This window comes from Phalaenopsis equestris, unplaced genomic scaffold, assembly GCF_001263595.1.
Source record: "Phalaenopsis equestris unplaced genomic scaffold, ASM126359v1 Scaffold000356, whole genome shotgun sequence".
NCBI lineage: Eukaryota > Viridiplantae > Streptophyta > Magnoliopsida > Asparagales > Orchidaceae > Phalaenopsis > Phalaenopsis equestris.
The window spans coordinates 1,174,625-1,196,561 of NW_018164798.1; the positions used below are offsets into that span (position 1 = coordinate 1,174,625).

The window sequence follows — 21,937 nt, forward strand, 5'->3', positions numbered from 1 at the left end:
CGGCGATTCGTTGCGGCGAGGCAACGGGTGGTGGCGAAGCATCGCGGATTGTGTACTCGATATTGAGTGGTAAAAATGGTTCACCGAAGAAGGATTCATGACTTTTTTTTTTGTTTTTTAAATGTCACAGTGGATATCTAATGTCATTTAGAAATTCTACTATGTAACAAGGTTATCAGGTGGATAAATTGCCAACGACCTTTAGCTTTTCCGAGGCTATGCATCAGAGTGTTACTCGATGATGTTAACATGCTTAAGATGAGCCAATCGAAGTCCACCGAGGACTTATTAACCCATCCGAGGTTGTTTGTCGGAGCAGTACTAACTTACAAACCTGTGTGGAAGGGGTTAGGTGTAGCCCACCAAGGACTGTTAATCTATCTAGAGTTGTTTATCAGAGTAAAACTCGACGATGTTAACTCATATGAAAGAGGTCAGATCAATTTCCCCTGGGTTTGATCGTGCTCTGACTAAGATACATCCGAAGTTGTGTATTTCTCGGGTCGAGAGTATGAAGTGACTCGTGGATGAGCCATTATACTATCTAAAGATATCCTTTATGTATAGGAAAATAAGTGAATAATATTTAAGATACATTGATTGTACATGTGTTGCGATGTAATAACATATGTAGACTGCACGACTGGGTGTTACTGGCAGTACTTGCGAAGATTTTATGCATTCCAAGTCCGAGGCAATATTTTCCCATCTGAACTCTTGAGCTTGAAGATTCTAGACTTGATCATGACAACCACGATATATGGGCCTTCTCAGAGGTGATAGTTTGTTGCGTTGGGGAAAATGACCGGCAGCTTCAATACCACAGAAGACCAGGTCATCGAGATAGGTTGAAGCTTGACTCTCCGGTTGAAGTGGCGAGCAACTGTTTGGCGGTAGGAAGCAGCTCTAAGATGGGCCACATCGCGTGTTTCTGGGAGGAGATCCAAATGTTGTCAGAGCATTTCCTCGTTGCTATTTGAGTAGAAAGTCTTAACTCGCGGGTTTATCCCACCCGGAATACCAGCCTCAGTGCCGAAACACAAGTTATATGGAGTTTCCCCGGTTGGAGTACGCGTTGTTGTGCGATAGACCCAAAGGATGTTGTGTAGCTCTTCTACCCACTGCCCCTGAGCCTTCTCAAGACGAGTCTTCAACCCCTTGAACACCGTCCGATTTGTCACTTCTGTCTGTCTATTTGTTTGGGGATGCGCCTTGGCAGTGTGCACCAATTAAATGTGAAAATCCTTGCAGAATGATGTGATCCAGTGAATTGAGTCACATTATCAGTCATAATTTTCGTTAATCTTCACGGGGAGCCCAAAGCGGCAGATGATATTTTTCCATACAAATTGTTTGGCATTTGCTTCTGTGATCTTGGTAAGCGGCTCTGCTTCTACCCATTTGGTGAAGTAGTCGACAACTAAAATGATGAATTTTCGTTGTCTAGTAGCTATCAGGAATCACCCATGATATCTACAACTCATTAGGCGAAAGATAAAGGACTTAGAAAAGAAATGAGTTCCACTGACAGTGCATATGTAACATTGAAGTGTAGTTGACAATTCTTTCATTTTTGCACAAACTCTAATGCATCTTGCTTGATTGTGGGCCAGTAGAAGCCTTGTCTCATTATTTTAAGAGCAAGTGCTCTGCCACCAAGATGCTCCCCACGTATTCTGGAATGAACTTCCCATCGTAATCAGCTTCAGATGGAGGAAGACACTTGAGAAATGAATCTAAAAATACCTTCTTGTACAGTTCATCCCCTATAAGGATGAAGTTGGCAGACATACGTCGAATGCGAATTGATGTAGTAACATCATCTGACAGTGTTCCGTCTCAGATGAAGGAGATGATGGGATCCATCCAAGATGGCTCGCTTGGGTCATCTATAGACATTATCTCCCATGGGCCATGAATGTTAGAAAAATTTATCTCCTCAATATTTCTTCTTTTATAAAGATCTCCAATTGTTGAAGTTGCACGCTTGGAGAGGGCATCAACTCGGGTGTTATGCTCCCAAAGTATATGAATGAGTTGACATGTTTCAATTTGGGTGAGAAGTATTTTTACCAGACAGAGATACTGCACCAGTTTGATTTATGAGCGTCAAATTCTCCTTCTACTTGGGATGCAATGAGTTGAGAATCAGTGTAGATAATCATGTTTCGTACTACACAGTTGATGACAAGCTTTAATTCGACAAGTGCTTCATATTCAACAATATTATTGGCGGTTGGAACCTCAAATGAAGTCCATACTCCAAAATATCTTTTTTTGGGAGATGTGTAGTATTCCTGTACCAGCTTCTGAGTTTCCATATGCTCCGTCTACGTATAGTATCCACTGAGGTGACCACAAAGTTGGCCAACACTTGTGATTTGATGTTTGGTCGTGATAAATAGTGGATGTCAAATTTCCCAAAATTTACTGATCATTTAACTAATCTTTTCGATGTTTTTGGTTTTTGTAGGATAACCTTCAAAGGGTATTGCATGCAAACGCCAATAGTGTGAGCCTGGAAGTATGGACGAAGTCTCATTGCTGAGAATACCAAGGTTAGCACAGTCTTGTCCGCCATCGGATAGCGACTTTCTATATCAGAGAGAACTTTGCTAACGTAGTATGCTGTTTTCTCGACTGAGTTTTCTATCCTGACAAGCGCGAAGCTTATTGCATGAGGTAGCCAAATAGATATATAACATCTCTTCTTGAACAAACTTTGAGAGGAGAGGCGGTGAAGCCAAATATGTCTTGAGTTGCTCAAAAGCAAGTTGACAATCATCTTGTTGACAGTCATCTTTCCACTGAAAATCAGTGTTCCGAGCACCTCTAAGTTTCTTGAAGAATGAGAAATATTTATCCCCAAAACGAGCTAAGAAACGAGATAGAGTGACTATACGCTCATTCAAGCGTTGAATCTCCTTGATGTTCCTTGGGGGCACCATATATATCCATGCCCTGATTTTTTATGAGTTTGCTTCAATTCTACGATGGGTAACCATGAATCCCAGAAACTTTCCTGATGTGACTCCGAAAACACATTTTGTCAGGTTAAGTCGTAAATTATATTGACGAAGAAGTTGGAAAAACTCCTCCAGATGAGAAATGTGTTGGATGCTTCCAGGCTTCTTACTAACATGTCATCAACATAAACCTTCATTGTACGCCCGAGAAGGTTTTTGAATACCATGTTCTTGATTCGTTGATAAGTTGCAACAATGTTTTTTAACCCGAATGACATAACCTGATAACAGTATAAGCCCTTATCTGTTTGAAAAGAGGTGGCCTCCTCGTCCATTGGGTTCATCTTTATTTGATTCTATCTTGAGTATGCATCCATAAAACTTAGCATTTGATGTCTAGCGTGACATCGACGAGTTGATCGATATGCGCGGGAGGGGAAAACTATCATTCGGGCAAGCTTTGTTGAGGTCTGTATATTCGATACACATTCTTCATGAACCATTAGCTTTTTTCACCATGACGATATTGGCTAGCCATGCAGGATGATGTAATCCTCATATCAACTTTGCTTCAATAAGCTTTTTGACTTCTTATTCAATAGCTTGTAAGCGGTTTGAGGCAAAATTGCGCTTCTTATGGATGACCGGTTTAAAGGCCGAGTCTACCTTTAAAGAGTGCATGATTATTTCTGGGTCAACTCCAGACATGTCGGCTGGAGTCCATGCAAAAATATCTTTGTTCCTTCGGAGAAGATCTACATACTCTGATTTTTGCTCATCGGAGAGTAGGGAAGCAAGCTGCACAGTTTTCGAGGGATGTTCGTCAGAAATTGGGATTTGAACTAAATCTTCCACGGGAGATACCCGTTGAGATACATCTTGATCTTGAAGATCGAAGTTCTCGATGCTAAGTGTCATTGACGGGCGTGACTAAGCTTGTTTGAGATAGCATGATTGTGCTGTTTGTTGATCACCTCGCACGATGCCGATTTCTGCTAGGGTTGGAAACGTGATCTTCAAGTGTGTTACAGAAGTCACGATGCCAAAGATTGATTGTAGTGGTCTCCCGAAGATGACATTATATGCCGATTTTGATTTTACAATGACCGAAGATGGCATTATATGCCGATTCTGATTTGACAATGACGAATTGGACTGAGTGGGTTATCTGTCGAGGAAAATCTCCCAAGACAACAGGGAGATTTATTATTCCCTCGACTCTCATTGGCCGATTATCAAAACCATATAATTGTCCGGATGCAGACTGAAGTCTTTCTCATATCAATCCGAAATTAAGGAAAGTTGAATAGAACAAGACATTGACAGAGCTCCCATTGTCGATCAGGATCCTCTGTACATTATAACAGGGCTCTCCAATTGTTGCGCTAATGACGAGAGGATCTTGATGGGGGACTCGAACTTCCAAGTCAAAATCATCAAAAGTGATAGGCTCGAGGTGCAATTTCTTCTGCAATGGTTCACCAGGTACAATAATAAGGACAATGATAAGAACTTGATCATTCAACAATGGTCCTCCTGTAATTGTTTGGCTTTTGCCCACGACTGGGTGACTTCCATGTTGTTTCCTGTGTTTGTTGCCTCCCAGTATGAGCATTATCGCTACCAACTAGTTTGTTTTGTATAAATCGATCAAGATATCTCTGTTGAATCAACCTTTCAATTTCTTCCTTGAGGAGCTTACATGCCTCAGTGATGTAGCCACGACTTCGATGAAAATGACAATATTGTTCTTGATTTTCCGAGCTAGGTTTTAGGGGGTGAGACCACTTAACAACTTGCTCATTTTTGATGGCCATCAATATGTTTGCACGTGACGTGTTGAGTGGTGTATACTCTTTCTTGGGTTGATCTTTGGTTCATTGGCCCGCAGGTTGAAGGAGGAAGTCACAATTTTTTGATTGTTCAGACTTTCTCCATTGCGAAGATTGATTATTGTCTATGGAGTTACTTTTGGAGTTACTTTTGCGCTTTCTCCTCCAAATTTCTTAAATTGTTCCTTATGTGCATTGATGGACTCGTCTGCAGTGATTTTAGTCTCAACACGGTGGACAAGATTAGCATAAGAACGAACTGTTTCTCGCATCAGTAATGAGTAGAAGGGTCCTGAATGGAGCCCCCGACGGAAAATCCCCATAAGTAACTCTGGATCTACTTCCAGAATTTGACGCGCTTCAGTAGAAAACCCGCGAAAGTAGTTTTTCAGCGACTCTTCTTCACTTTGACGAATTCCTGAGAGATGGGATGAATCTTTGATGATTCATCGATTTGTTGTGAACTACTCCACAAACAATCTGACAAGCTCGTTAGATGTGTTTATAGAGCTCACAAATAGAGAGTAAAAACAAGTTCGAGCTTGTCCCTTAAGAGTGGATGGGAACACCTGACATAGAAGTGCGTCAGAGGCGCCACAAACAATCTGACAAGCTCGTTAGATGTGTTTATAGAGCTCACAAATAGAGAGTAAAAACAAGTTCGAGCTTGTCCCTTAAGAGTGGCTGGGAACACCTGACATAGAAGTGCGTCAGAGGCGTGTTGAATGTGCATAATGGTTCGATAATGATGAATATGTTCATAAGGGTCAGTTATCCTTTCATATGCGTCAATGTTTGACAGCTTGAAGCCTGTTGGAATAGGGTGTTGGAGGACCGCATTCGCCAAATGAGAGGATTCAAGGATGTTATGCTGAGTGTGGAGGCGATGTTTTTTCTCTAAGGGGAACTCTTCTCGGACGAGGCAATGTAGTTCGTTACGAGCTTGAAGCCTGTTGGAATAGGGTGTTGGAGGACCACATTCGCCAAAGGAGAGGATTCAAGGATGTTATGCTGAGTGTGGAAGCGATGTTTTTTCTTTAAGGGGAACTCTTCTCGGACGAGGCGACGTAGTTCGTTACAGATGACATCATCTGGAATGGTAGCAAGGTGTGTTGGTGCCAGGGGAGTTGCATGAGATGGATGAGTGGAGCTTGCGGTGTCTAGGAGTTTAGCATCATGCCCTAACAATGGAACTGTTCCTTCTTGAGCAGGGGAGCCGGTACGATTTTCTTCGGGCAGTATGTTTTTTGTAGGTTGCGGATTTAATGGTAAACGATTTTTGTTCATTGGTGTGAACAGTGGTTGTTGGGTCCCTCGTAGAAATTGTATGATCTCCAGTTGAGACTTCTCTATTTTACGCATTCGTTCTTCCATAGAAGGACACAAAACCCCCTCGTTGGTTGGATAATGTCTTTCAGGGCGGGAAGATGAAGAAACATGTCGCCCTTGACTTTGTGAATGTTCCCTGGAACAATGGGTGTTAAAGCAAGCTGCCTCGTTGTCCCGAATATTTTGCCTAGTGTTCATGTAGAAAATAATGCAAGTACTTTAGTGGTGGGATTGAGAGTTTCCCACAGATGACCCCAAACTAATGCGTGTTAGAAAATTCGCAGCGGTAGAGTAACGAATTATCGTCTTAGTGTTGCGCGAGGATTCAATATACACTCCGATGAAAATGAATCAACCTGTGATGACATCGGAAGTTTTTACGTGGAAATATCGTAAAGGAAAAAAACCAAGAGGCCTGACACAGTTATAAAAAAGTCACTATAAGTCGATGATTGCAGAGACCCCTTATCTCACAGACGAGAAAGTGTTACTAGATTTTCCAAGGTACAATGTCGACTGACGACGTCTAGTTGGTAGTGATCGATAGAGGTCGGCGGTGGTCGACGGTAGTCAACGACGATCGATGACGGTCGGTGGTGCTTGACAGAGTTCGGCAGTGGTCGCAGACAATAGGTGGTCGACAGAAGTCAGCGGTGGTCGACAGAGGTTGGTGGTGGCAGAGATAAGAGATAATGTTGGTCTTGAACTCCTTCTCAAAGCCTCAAGTTCTCTCTCAAGTATCTTTCATGTGATGAGTGAGTCTCTATTTATAGTGTTTTGAGTGCGATTAATGCAGGAATATGAACCATTTTCATCAGACGGTTCGGAGAGCTTCCCTCGATGGGATGACGTTTGTTGGATATTTGAGTGCCTCAACGATGCCAAAATTTAGCAATTATTTGAGTGTCTTAACGATGCCAGAATTGAGCAATCTTGAGCTCGTTGGATTCTTCTTGTCGAGACGCTCGATTTGACTATGAACTCACTGAATTCGACATTCGTTTGATCCTTCAAATGTGTCCTGAAATTTTCTAAGAATGATTTAATCACTTGATCTGGGCTTGATTCGACTCAGATTGGACTAACTTTGATATTATTACGTCTGTCTCATCGAGTCGATTAGTTTGACTATAATTTTACTAAAATCGGAGCTCTAGGTGATATTTAATTGAAGTTTGAATGTTTCTTGCTCAAAAGGTTACCTCGAGATCTGTGTCATGTCTTGAGATTCGTGCCAGATGATGAAAATTTATTAGCGGCGTATCAAGTAGCGATGTCAAGAATGTGTTTTTCAGCACTTCACTTTAAGATGGATCGTTTTTAAAAACATGTTTTCTTCTTTGTGTTTGCTGCAAGATGTTATACTGCAGGAGTCATGGGAGAGGTTTACGAAACAAGACGACAAACCTAGTGCAAGAAAATATTTTTTTTTTTTTGAAAAATATGTTGGACGACTTTTTAAGAGATGTTGGATTTGCAATTCCACCAAATTAGCAATCCAATGAACTGTCTTATAAACTCTTCTAGTTCTTAAGTGCCTTGGATAGATTTAAGTATAAATTTAAGTATGAATTATGACAGCAATTTTAGTTTAGTGTAATGCCCAATTTTGGGTCACTTTTGGAGGAAATATTATGGAAATTTAAAACCAAGTTTAATTTAGCACAAGTGCTCACCCAACAATAGATGGTCAAATAATGATCATGGGTTTCTATCTCAAAACTCGTTGCTGTGTTTAGTTGGTAAGAATATTAAGCAATAGAGCCTCATTGTAACCTGAGCGAAAATTGTTTACAACTGATCTACTGACCAAATAATGAACTAAAGTCCTTTTGAGGTGGTATGTGGATAATCTTCCATTAATCTATTAGTGCTAATCCTGATTTCCACTAAAACATAATTAACTAGGAGGCAGATAAACACACCATTGAGATCAGAGGACTAATTTAAAAAGCATGATTTGATTAGGAAGCAAAATAAAAGTAGCAACAAAATGCTAGTTATTCTCTTACCTTAGTCTCATTTCTATCTCAAAAACTTGTTGCAATGTTTATTTGGTAAGAATACTAGGCAATAGGACCTCATTCTAAAATAAACAAAAGTTGATTAAACCAATCTACTAACCAAATAATGGACTAAAGGTATCAAATAGTTGAGTCTAGTTACTCAGGGACACTCCCAATCATATTCTTTGACTTGGTTGAAGAAGGGGAAAAGGGTTAGCATTTACAGATGTCTTATAGTATTTTCTACGAGGGATTAGTTACATGATCAGGTGTGGTGTAATGTTGTACCCATGGATGCCTTTTCACATTCTGTTGGGGACATCGTTGCAGAGTGATTGTATGGCTCAACATGATGGGCTTAAAAACACTTTACTTATTCATGAATATCAATTTTGGTGATGTTAAGAGGTAGTGAGATTAAATAGCCAATATTAGACACAGGGCAACCACTACAGATAAATTTTCATGATATCCCGATTGCAGCTTACCACCAAGACTGCCGCCATTAGGGGAGGTTCAATTTGTCCTCGCTTTAATGAGGAATGGGCCAACTTTGAGCTGCTTTTGGAGTACTCTACGGAGTACGCTTGACATGAAGTTCTAATTTAATTCAACAATATATCCATAGATGCCTATTTATAGGTGAATTATCTATGTATTCATTGAGAAGAAAATTATTCAAAATTCACATATATTTTAAGTTCATATCCTATATTAGTTTCATGGACTAACTTCTTTGTATGCATCCACCTATAGTGTGAGAAACCTTATTTAACACTATACTCGGACGCCAGTGCAATAGCCTTTGCATGCTTTTCACTGTAATCAGATCATATAGTGCCTCACTTTTAGGGGACACCCTAGTAATGACATAAAGATTTAAAAGATTAATGCCATAATTTTTTGACAAAATTTTATATTGGTTATCGACTTCCTAACACAATCCTCTACTTTTTGTATTCGAGACTTGGGACTTGGCAATGACACTAATTTCATTTGAGCACTAAAAAATAAAAAAAAATTATTTAAAACAGAAAATTTTCAGACTTAAATTTAAAAGGCTGAAGGTTGATATTAGGTCAATAACCAAAAACTAATAAATGAATCTAAGGGTCTGTTTGGCGCAGCTGCAGCTTCTCAGTTTTTCAGCGGCAGTTGCGCTGTCCCAGGAAGCTGCTGCGGTGAAGCTAGCAGCCTGTTTGGTGCAACTGTGTGAAAGCAGCTGTGGGGTAGTTGTTTCTGAAAAAATGATCAAATTGCCCCTGTTTGTTTAAACTGTTCATAAATTTATATATTTATATATTAAATTGATTAATATATGTGAATATATAAAACTAACTATAATTATGGTGTAAATTTAAGTATTTAGTATATATATATATATATTATGATTTTGAGTAAGAAATTTAAATATATATTATATGATTTTGAATTTTAATCAATTTTTGGTACATTTAAAGAATCTCACGTTATGCTAATTCTCTCTTTTGAATTCTTAAAATGTTGATATAACTTAGGGCATTTACATAAATACCACATAATTCTTGTCTCAACATATAGACACCTAAACTTTCATATTTTCTTGGATAACACTCAATTTTTTAACATCATATAGGACATTGTAATCAAAATAGCTTCGAGCTAAATGGAAATAAATGCTCCAATTTGCTAATTGCAAATAAATGCTCCAAATTGCTAATTATCCGCAAATATACTATTATGTGTTAGATCTGTAAAATAATCTTCCATAACCATTTATAAATTGTTTTAAGCCTTAATAAAGTAATTTATTACATCATCAGGGCACATAAAGTAACTTCTATCGCCGAATAACCATAAGTTACAATTATTTTGTCTTTCTAACAAATTACAAATCAATCACATATTAATCAACGTATTAGTAATCTTTTCTCGAATGACCGCCATTTCATTTGCACATTCCCCTTCGTTAGTGCAAATAGTTGATTGTTCGCAGTCATCTCGTAACATAGAACTACCAATTTGGTTTTCAGATGAGTCTTGAACTACTTCCTGTTGATTTGCTTCGGCATTAAGGAAGTCAACGTCATATCAAGACGGGTGCCACAATTTGGTTTTCAGATGAGTCTTGAACTACTTCCTATTGATTTGCTTCGGCATTAAGGAAGTCAACGTTATATCGAAACGGGTGCCACCTAATATAATTGTGTATTGTTATCGTCGCTATCACAATCTGTACCTGTTTTGGAAACGTGTTAGGAGACTTATCACATAATATCATCCATTTCTTCTTCCAGACACCAAATGTCCTCTCGATGACGCCTGACAAAGAGGAATGTTTTTTGTTGAACACTTTCTTTCTGCTTCGTGTAACATTACTTGCTTGTTCAAAATCAGGTATATGATATTGACGCCTGACAAAGAGGAATGTTTTTTGTTGAACACCTTCTTTCTGCTTCGTGTAACATTACTTGCTCGTTCAAAATCAGATATATGATATTTGATATCAGGATAGGGTTTGAGATACCCTCGCTGTAACGGATAACCGACATGCACCAAATAATACTTTCCTGTAAAGTGTTGAACCTTCAGTTTCACATTTAAAAAAAATACAATAAAAATTTCGTGACGCAACATACCTTGAAAATTCTGCTGTCATGCACACTACCTTCTCAACCAAGCATGATAAATGTGAAACACATATTAAAGTTGCAAACTGCCATGACATTTTTGCGTTGGGGTTCCACTACGTCCGGCCATGACATTTTTGCGTTGCGGTTCCACTACGTCCGGTAAATGCAATCAACGTGTGTTCCATCTATCGCACCGATGCAATCCTAAACATGTAGTTTTCGTAATTAATTAATTAATGTCCAACATTCATGTTAAATTTCATTAATATAAGTTTAAATCAGTACCTTAAAGAATGACATGTAGCGTCGATCGTGGCGAATCTCCATTGGAGTTTGTGAAAACGTTGGATCTGTTGGGTTTATGAATTGTTTGGCGAGACTCACCAAAGCACTCAAACCCACTGAGAAGTATCTGCTAATCGTCTCTGATGAGTGATGAAAGCGTTCAATGACACCACACATTGACTCGTTCTGTGATAATATAAAGAGTAATCGCCAAGACCTCACGGTCAGTCATCCTCATAGACCCATGGAGGCCATGAGATTCTGCTAAAAGATCTGTAAACACCTCATGTGCATGCGAACATGTTGTGAAATATTGTGGGATGCCCGGCAAGCATTTCCGCAACCCATTTGTCTCCAAAATGTGATGATGTTTAACAGGGAGAACGTCGATGTATGTGTTATAGTACTCTACGAGCAGGTTGATTGCTGTGTTTCTCCCTCTACGACGCACTTGGTTTGGGTCCATAATTATTTATACTGGACATATTTTGACCAAGAAAGCTAAATTATTAAACTAGTCATCACTAGGAAAAGAACTATATTTTTTAACTTGTGACAAGTAATAACACAAGCATTCATTGTAGATCAGAGTTATGGACTTCTAAGGAACTTTTATCGTAGATCAGATTTTCGCAGTTTTTATAAAGACAGTTATATATAAAAAATAAGTTAGACTGAAAAGTCTCAATCAACAACAATTCAAATGACCATGTCTTCTCATAAACTGTTCAAATAAGCATACAACAAATAATAAAAAACTGCATTCAAATTTTTCTGCGCTCATAAAAATGCCGTAGATACGACACCCTTCGCTCTTTGGCAATTGCTGTGAAAAGTCTCTCTGCACTGAATCTTGAAGCAGCTCAACAGCAAAGTAGTAAAGCTCATCATCCTCTGCAATACTCGGATCCTGCTCTAAAATTGCCACAACCTCGTTAATTGACGTTTTCTGCACTTTATGGGGGCATTATTGGAAGAATACATCAGACATGATATCTAGTTCCACCCTTTTTTTTACTCGGATCCCGCTCCACCTTTTTTTTACTCTCGAACCTAGATCGCTTCGAGCGGTTGGTGGATTGAATCTCAGTGGCACCCGGACTTGGGAATTTAGGTGAATCATCCGATAAGCTGACAGCAACATTGTCCTGTGTTTCACCAGATCCTGCATCTAGTTCCACCCTTTTTTTTACTCGGATCCCGCTCCACCTTTTTTTTACTCTCGAACCTAGATCGCTTCGAGCGGTTGGTGGATTGAATCTCAGTGGCACCCGGACTTGGGAATTTAGGTGAATCATCCGATAAGCTGACAACAACATTGTCCTGTGTTTCACCAGATCCTGCCTCGCTGGGAGCACATGCATATTTCCCTGTGGCGACGACACCCCCGAACATTAGGTCTAACTTCTCCTCCAAATCGGGTTCAATCCCACAAGTTTTATACTTTTTCGCTGCGGGCTTCACCTGGAAAAAAACCCAAAACAGTTCAGTAAATCTTGAAAGAGAAAGATATTATGCAAATTATAAAAAAGTAAATTTACTAATCGTGAGCCTGTCTGCCCACCACTGTTCCGAAGCATCAATGGTTCGCTTTACCGGATCCCAACCCAAACTAGTTTAACCACGTTTTAAAAACTTTCAAAATTTTCAATCTTTTTTCAGTTGATCCTATTTATTTTTCATTTGTAGCATGTTGTACTCCCGTCCAGTGGAGTCTTTAAAATTTTTAATGATATACTGCCAATCTTCTTTATTGAAAAACGTTGTTGGTCTATTGCCCAGTTCTATTTCTTTTATACAAATGTCGCAAAACAACATTTTGATTTCTTTTTCCCAGAGTGTTGGTGAACCATGTTCTTTAGGCTTACCAGCCATGTTAATACTTTAATGATATACTGCCAATCTTCTTTATTGAAAAACGTTGTTGGTCTATTGCCCAGTTCTATTTCTTTTATACAAAGGTCGCAAAACAACATTTTGATTTCTTTTTCCCAGAGTGCTGGTGAACCATGTTCTTTAGGCTTACTAGCCATGTTAATACTAAAGTTATAACATGAGAAACATTTATGGTTGTTGCATTATATTCAATAAAATTAAAAAAAAAATTAACGAAGCATAAAAAATGTATAAAAGGACAAAAAATTGAATTTGGTTCGGTCAACAACATACTACGATGAAACAAAGAAATGAAACACAACAATGACATAATTCAGAAGTTATAACATGAGAAACATTTATGATTGTTGCATTATATTCAATAAAATTAAAAAAAAATTAACGAAACATAAAAAATGTATAAAAGGACAAAAAATTGAATGTGGTTCGGTCAACAACTTTATTATAGCACCAAAGAGGAAGATACGAAGCTTTGATTCATACATTACTCCCTCCCAGAAGCACTTCCAGAAGCATAAAAAACCAGCAAAATATAGAAACCTTGCAACATACAAAGCTACCCACATCATAAAAAAACCAGCAGCATAAACAACTACCCATACAAATGCAACCCACAGCAAACCGACAGCTTACATATGCAACCCACACAACCCACACCAAACCGACTTCATACAAGAATCTGGCATAATAGAGGAAAACGACAACATATCCCATAAACAGCTAACCTAAAGCAAAAAAAAAAAAATGCTGCGAGGACCAATGCCAACTTGCCAAATACTAGAGCAATGCAAAACAAGTTAGGTGCAAAGATAACATAAAAATAATAATATAACAATTGCTTACAGGACCATGCCAAGTTCTCAAGTGCTGCCATGATGGATTACACATTTTCTACAACTCAATTATGATCTATCAAACAATGAAATTAGTTTCCAACTTTAGAACGTCAGAGAAACTATTTCAGCTTTAAATACCTCTTTAAAAAATACCTAAACATTATTCTTCCCTTTCCCTAAACCATCTAGGATGCAATTTAATTTTCAAGATTGGTGGCTACTAAACATTCATGCTAAGAGATTACCATACTTCCAATCATACATTCTAAGGCCACACCAATTCTTCATATCTATAAATAAAAGAAAAAAAAGTGTTTCACCAAACTGATAGCATGGCTTTACCTCTGCAATAGAGATTGACTAAATAGTTAAAGAAACACTATAAGGTAGTTCCCTTAGTTAGACACTGTTCTTATCATACACAACAATGAACATTTTATATTTAATTGAATGTCCAAAAACTTCACTGAAGTTCAATAAAGATATATTAGTATTTCATTCACCAGTAGAATTGATGCAGTAGAATATTGGAAGGAGGAATAAATGATGGTAAACTCTTATAGAAGGTATGGCATACAAGCCTCGTGAAGTGGCACGTGAAAAAGTGTTTCAAACATAATCCATGAATTTCAACAAATGACTTTCAACAAATCACTCCTCTGAGACTTGAACCCAAAAATAGTAGGACGCCAAATGATAGCACAATAAGCTTCAGTAAACTAGTTATCTGGCCAAGATTGCCAGCTTAAAATATGAAATCAATTATCAATTCTCTTACAACAATTTAATGTTTCGAGTGAAGCCGTCCTTTCGAGATACTGTTCATGCCCGATTATTCTCTGTGATGGAATCTTCCAGCCTATCTGCCCACTGAAAATAGTCACAGTTTTTAGTGATTCTCTGCGAGCACCTGCAAAACTGTCTCCCATAGTTATGTGGCAAACGTGAAGTCAGCAAATAACTTTGAAGTCCACAGTAGCGGTGCAATCATTGGGAGATATCAGAAATCCTGAAGCTCATCTTTCCTGAATGGTTTAAGAAATATCTCATTAGAGATAACTCGAGTAAAAATTGATAGTAGAAGCAATTAAATTATAGTTTTATGCATCTGTGAGGTCTCACATAACTCATTATATAAACTAACGAATCTGTCATTACAAGAAGACAACGGACCTTATAAAAAAAAAGTTTTTGGTTCTTTTTAACCCACGTACTATTAAAATTTTGTGTCACATATGCACATCACCAAAAAAGTCTATCCAAAAGAACCTCAAAAACCATAGCATCGAAAAAATAAAGGATCTTGGTTGCTTTTATTAGGATTTCATATGTGACGCCAACCAATATGACAAACGGGTCACTCAGAAGTATTTCTAAAGTTAAACGTCTCATTATAGACCTCTAAAACCCACAAAAAACAAATTAAATGAAATGTAAAAAGAAAAATAGGTACTGACAAATTGTGTAAAAAATCAAAACAATCAATATTGAAAATACAAGGAACGGAAATTAATATAAACTATATAAAATACTGATACAATAAACAATAAACCTCTTTAACAACCATTCCAACTGTTGCATTCGTAGTTCGTTCTCTCAACTCTAATATCTCGCTTGCATCTTGCCCGTCTTTAATAAAGGTCTCGGGAACATCATTTTTGGTTGTTGACCTAAACTCTAAAAGAAAGTACTCATATGCCTCGGCAATGACATGTTCACGATCCTCTTCCACCCACCGGATGTTGATATCGTTGCGGGAAGGATGCCGTTGAAAATAATTGTGGAGAGTCATCGTGATAATCATAATCTGTTTCTGTTTGGGAAATGTGTAAGATGTCATATCTCGAAATATTGCCAGTTTCTTGTTTTAAATACCAAAAGTCCTCTCAATAATTTCGCGTAAGGATGAATGTCTTTTGTTGAATATTTGTTTCTTGTCCCTCGCATTATCGATGCCTCGTTCAAAATAAGGTATGTTGTATCTCGTATCAAAATAGTGCTTGAAATACCATCGCTGTAATGGATACCCAAAATTGACAAAATAATATTTATTTGATGTGAATTGAATGATTAGTGTTGAAGGAAAAAAGAATTAGGAGAATAACTCAGTCTCAAGTGAACTTGCGGGTGGATGTGAGAAATTTATTTGTTATTCCGTGTTACAAATTTAAAATTTCGATTGTCATGTGCACTGCTCTTTCAATTGCCAAAGTCAAAAGTGAAGCACATGTTGAAGTTGCATATCGCCATGACATTCTGGGTCGGGGACCCACAACGGCTGAAGAATGCGATATCATTCTTTGGAACACATGCATCAACGTGTGTTCCATCGATTGCTCCAATACAATTCTAGAAAAATTACGAAGGGTTACTTAATTACAATATTTATATAAAAATCAAATATAATAAATAAGATAAATTACCTTAAAGTGTGACATATACATCGTTTGAAATCTCTTGGACGGTCCGTTCAAATGTAGGATCTATTGGTTTTATGACTTGTGAAGAAAAATTGACAAGTGCATTCAACCGTATCAATAAAACCCCATCTCATATTTTTCATTTGAGGCAATTACATGTAGGGCACCCGAAACATTGCAATCTATAAATTTAACACTCTCTTTCATCTATTTTTCAAATTCTCTCTCAAACATCGATGATAAAAACATTCCATAACTTTGAATTGAGGCTATTACATACAGGACACCCGAAACAATGCTATGTACAAATCAATCACTCCTATTTCATCCATTTTTCAAATTCTCACTGAAACATCAAAGATAATAATAAAACCCCATCCCATATTTTTCGTTAGAGGCAATTACATATTGGACACCCAAAACATTGCTGTCTACAAATTAAGCACCCTCTTTCTTCCATTTTTCAGATTCTCGCTCAAACAAAAAAATAAAAACTGTATATAATTTTGAATTGAGGCAATTATATACTGGGCACCCAAAGTAATTCTATGTACAAATCAAGCGCCCTATTTCATCATGTTTTTGAATTCCCAAAAAAAAAATCAGTGGAGGTTATGTTGGAAGGTCATCCCTATTCAACATTTCGTCCTCTTTCATCTATTCTCCAAATTTCACTCAAAAAAATTAGTGGAGATAAAAACACCATTCCACATTTTTCATTTTATTTTTTTACAAAATTTAAATCACAAATCGCAAATGAGAAATCATAAAGTTACAAAATCTCAAAATTCACAAACTTCTCACAACAAATTGCGAATAAGAAGAGAAGTGAAGAGGAGAAAGAGAGAAGCGCGAGAGAGTAGTGGAGAGAAATGAGAGAGAGAAAGACGTACCGAGGGCTCGTGAGAGTGATCGAGAGAGGCAGAGAGGTACCTAGGGTTTGCAAAAGTGACCGATAGAGGCAGAGAGGTACCTAGGGTAGAAGAGACATGAGAGAGGAAGCCATGAGGTTGAGAGGGGCAACGGGGTAATACATACACGAAGAAATGCGGGCCACGAGCATTTAACACAAATTATTAACAGATTATTGAGATAAGCTGCAATGTCGAAGTAACCAAACACCTCAGCCGATGTTTTCAAAACGCACCACACCAAATTAGCTGCCCCAAATGGGTCTTAACTTAGGGTTGGTGAGGTTGGTAAACATGAAAGATGGCTAACTTATTCTATCATATGACATCATTTCTAGAGCTTCTTTGGCTAGGGAGTTTATTTGATGTAATGATATTTTAGTTTATGAGGAGTACCTGAGATGAAAGGTTCTTCTAATGGGAAACCTATTAGATGCTTATCATGTCACACTCTAGTTGACTCTTCCAATCCGCTAGAAGTGTAATAGGGAAGATGATTGTTTGCATTGATATTCATCTTGACTTTTACTCATCAGAATCTGGTGACTGGGAACACATACACAGACACACACACACACACCTGCCAACAGGTCACGATTGGACTATTGATCCGTCTGTTTCCTTTTCCTGAAATGCTGTTTAAGTATCTGATGATCTCAATGCTCAATCAGATAAACAATTCTAAAATATGATCTAAATATTCAAGAAATAATAATAATATGCATGTTGATTTATGACTAACATGAGCAATCATTTTTATAGTTGTAACTATCTAATTACATCAGTGATATTAAACAAGACATTTTTGTACCTTAGTAAATAAAGAAAATAGTATCATAAGCATCAACTGCTACAACTTGCTAAACATTAATACAGTTGCTAAATGCCAGGTGTTTCTATTGCATTATTCTAGTTCATTCTGTATTTGAATTCACTTGCTTTGATTTTATTTTCCTTCTTATTAACATTGCTCTTTATTATAGAAATTTCATATAATATTTGCATTGACTTTGACATTTTTAATTCATTTAAGTCATTGACTACCTTGTTGGTCATAATAATTGTTGATAAAGTTTGGTCATCCCAACATTGCAATTATCATTAGTTCATTGTTACTGGTTGGATCGTTCATTTTTTGTTATCGGTAGTCATAGATTTATTTATTTTTCCATTGGCTTATATTGTGGGAATTTTGTTTGCCTTCCCCGTCCAGGTTGTTATCCTTGTCTTCCTATTTATTACAAAATAACATGTTAATTCATTAATCTTTTTTAGCTGCTAATTATTTGTATTTATTTTCACTTAGCAAGAAGTGTACCTATTATATGTAATATTTAACATTTCATACTTAATTATGTATCAGAACATTTCAATTAATTTTAACTTGATTTCTTAAATTTCTTGGATTCATCAGTAACAAGTAATCATATACTTTTGAATTAAACTTTGCTAATAGAATATTAATGTGCTCAGAATAAAGGAAATATTACCATGATAATTCATTAATCTTCTTTACCTGCTAAATTATTTTTATTTATTTTCACTTCGCAAGGACAAATAGGATGCAATGGAGAAAAAGGATTTATATAGCCGACCCCACTTAGTGGGATAAAAGTTTTGTTGTTGTTGCTGCTGTTGTCACTTAGCAAGAACTTGTATCTATTATAATGTTGAATATGTAAGATTCAACATTTCATTCTTAATTTTTTAAATTAATTTTAACTTGATTTCTTAAATGTTGTGGATTCATCGTTAACAAGTAATTATATACCTTTGAATTAAACCTTGCTAATAGAATATTAATGTGTTCAATATAAAGAAAATATTAGATGCATGTACGTAATAAATTTATATACTTATTGGCAGCTGTGTATGTTAGATCAATTAATGATTTGCTCTTCATTTTAGAGATTGAATATTTCATCAAAGTTTTTGAATTCCTTTCCGAACAAATTTTCTAAATTTTTCTGCTTAAAAAATTTATCTTTTTTCATTCCCTTTCTTCTCCATCATCTATATTTCAACCTAGCTAAATTTACAAATTCATTGATTTTTTTAAACTTCAATAATTTAATTATTTTTATTAAGAAATTCAAAAAATAATAATTTTAACTGAAAATTTTCTCCACTCATAAATCTTTTGTACCTATAATTTCTCAACCAAATCAATTTGTGGGAAAGAAAAGGAGAAACCGAATCCTTATAAGAATTGATTTTCATTCTTCCCATCTCTTTCTTTCTTCTTTAATTCCATCTCTTCTCCTCATCCTTCTCCTCTATTTCTTTCTTATTTTCCTCTAACACCTTCACTAGAGAGAAGCGGAGCTCTGTTTCGCTCCAAGCAGTGGTAACGTGGCAAGGGAAAAGGGTTTTATAGTTTGTCTATACTTATATATGAAAATATATTTTGATCTAATAATATAATATTTAAATTTAATATTAATCTTTTAAGATCGTCCTGCTATTGTATGACATGGAAAGTGGGTTTGGTGCTTCTATATTGCTACGGTTTGGCAACAGTAATTTTCTACAGTTCACTATAACAATAACTGCCTCAGTGATTTTAATAAAATTTTTGAAAGTTTATTAAATATAAACTAATTAAATAACTTAATATATTTGAAAATTAATATATTTCTATATATCCAAGTAATCGAAATGATGTTTAAAATTTTACAAAAATAATTTTGATAATTTTTGGGATGCCCAAAAAATCAGATAAAAATTTGAGAAGCAAATATTACCTTTTGCTATTTTTAGAGTAATACATATCATCACGAAAATTTGTGAAGGTACTATTCTATGGAATAAATATTATGTCAATATTTCATATTTACCACTTATATATGGGAATCGCCAAAAACCTATCAGTAGTGGAATCATATACATGTAATATTTTTGTGCTTCCTCGTGTTTCTACATGTGCTATATGTCTACTCATGCTTTTTATTATACGTATATAGCATGTGAAGTGTTCTCCATAATTTATTTGTCATGCTAACGCTTTTGCTCACCACTATAGGTCCCTCCTGGTGAATACCGGTTATCTGCTTTGGCATTAAGTTCTGATACTTCTTCAAGCCCTCTGTTTTCTCCACCATATATTGATATCAAGGTCAACTCTCCATTGCTTGATATTGAGTTTTTCGAGGTAACGGCTTACTTAATTTAAAAATTTGATATACTTCTGTTATGAGGAGTAACGGCTTACTTAATTTAAAAATTTGATATACTTTCTAGTTGCAGCTGTTATGAGGCTTTTTAATTTTTTTTCATAAAATTAAAAAGTTTAAACAGTTTTCTGGACCTCTTAGATGTTTCTTTTACACAAAATAATAAAAAAAATTAATTAAAAAGGGTTTGCAGTCGATGTTTCTGAATACTGACTGCTTGGGAATTCAGGCTCAGGTAAACATCCATGGATCTGTACTTTGCAAACAGACATGCGGCAAATCTGTTTCTGTGGCACTTGCCAGATTAGTTGGTGTAACTGAGCAGGAGAGGAAGATGATTTCTTTGAGTAATGAAAGCGGTGACTTCGTTTTTCAAAAGATCTTTCCTGGGAAATATCGAATCATGGTACATGCACCCTTTTAATAACAGCTCGATTTTAGAATTTGATGAAGATTCTGTTATCTTCCGCTTTAGCTTTGAAACAATCTCAATTGGGAGAAAATGTATTTATATTTTGAAATTGATTTTTCCTAACTCGTTTTCAGTGAATATGATAAATTACTACGTTTATTTTGTTTTTATTTTGAAAAGGGATAGCTTTCTTAAGTTTGCTTAACGAGGAAAATAGTTTGCCCTATTTCATATACGAGGACAATTATGACAGACAAAAGCTTAGAAACCGTCATAAAACCTAGTTCTTTTGGCGTTGACAGAGAGCATTCCATTTGAATGATCTTATTTACCGAATACTTTGTTTATTTATATGCAAACATGGAAGAAGCTAAAAGAAGAAATAAGGATGATATATTCAATTTATAGAATATATTTCAGCTATTAAAATAAATCTTAATAATCTTTCATATTTTTTCTGATCACCATTTTTTTTTATTTTTTGCTTTCCTTTGAAAATAACGCACTTAATTGGAGTATAAATCTTAAGAAGTTCTAACATTTTCTGAATATTGAAAAATGAAGAGGTTCTAGAGCTTAGGCAAAATTTTCAGCTGATTATTCTTTAATGGAGGTGTGAGGAGTTATTAATTTTTTTGAGAGAGTTGCATCTTTTCTGAAGCAACAATTCTCTTTTATGTGTTTGGCTCTCTAATAGAATATACAAGTGCTTACTATTTAGATAACTGCCTTTGAAGTCATAACTTGTGTAATAGAAAACATCAAATGTTTTTGTAGAATTTTAACCCAATTATTTTGTAAGAAGAATTATATATGGCTCTATAGTTTGCTTTGATGCTAGGTTAAGTTACAAAGTCTACTTACTTTTTCAATGCATGTTTTCAGCCCCCGTACATCAAGATACTAGTTAAGTGATCGATCTTGTTGTTTAGCTCGATATAACTTCTCGTATACATCAAAGATTTGAGATTGTATTTTTTCATAAATAGCAATTCCTTCATCGTATCTTTTCACAGTCACAATAAGTAATATGATCAGGTTTATCATGTTCGATAGAGTTTTGTATTTGTATCAACAATTGGGCATTAACTTCGATCCACTCAGAATAATTTAAATCAGTCTCAGGGCGACTGTTAATGAGGTGAGTCTCTTGTGAAATACTTAAGTAGTCTGACAATTTATTCTGATTGAAATAAATGATGTCATTTAACTTTTCATCTATAATTTTGTCCATTAATAAAACCAAACTTGTCACATGT

The 21,937-nt window shown here is 36.2% G+C and overlaps 1 protein-coding gene across 1 annotated transcript in view; it reads left to right on the forward strand.

Moving 5' to 3' along the window:
• The window catches only part of LOC110026182 (nodal modulator 1-like), a gene marked incomplete at its 5' end in the record, with an annotated part of 106,540 nt that overhangs the window by 32,278 nt on the left and 52,325 nt on the right, over positions 1-21,937 (forward strand). Inside the window, 2 exon segments of the mRNA XM_020727035.1 lie at positions 20,116-20,244; positions 20,496-20,672. Coding sequence (XP_020582694.1) covers positions 20,116-20,244; positions 20,496-20,672 — 306 coding nt within the window.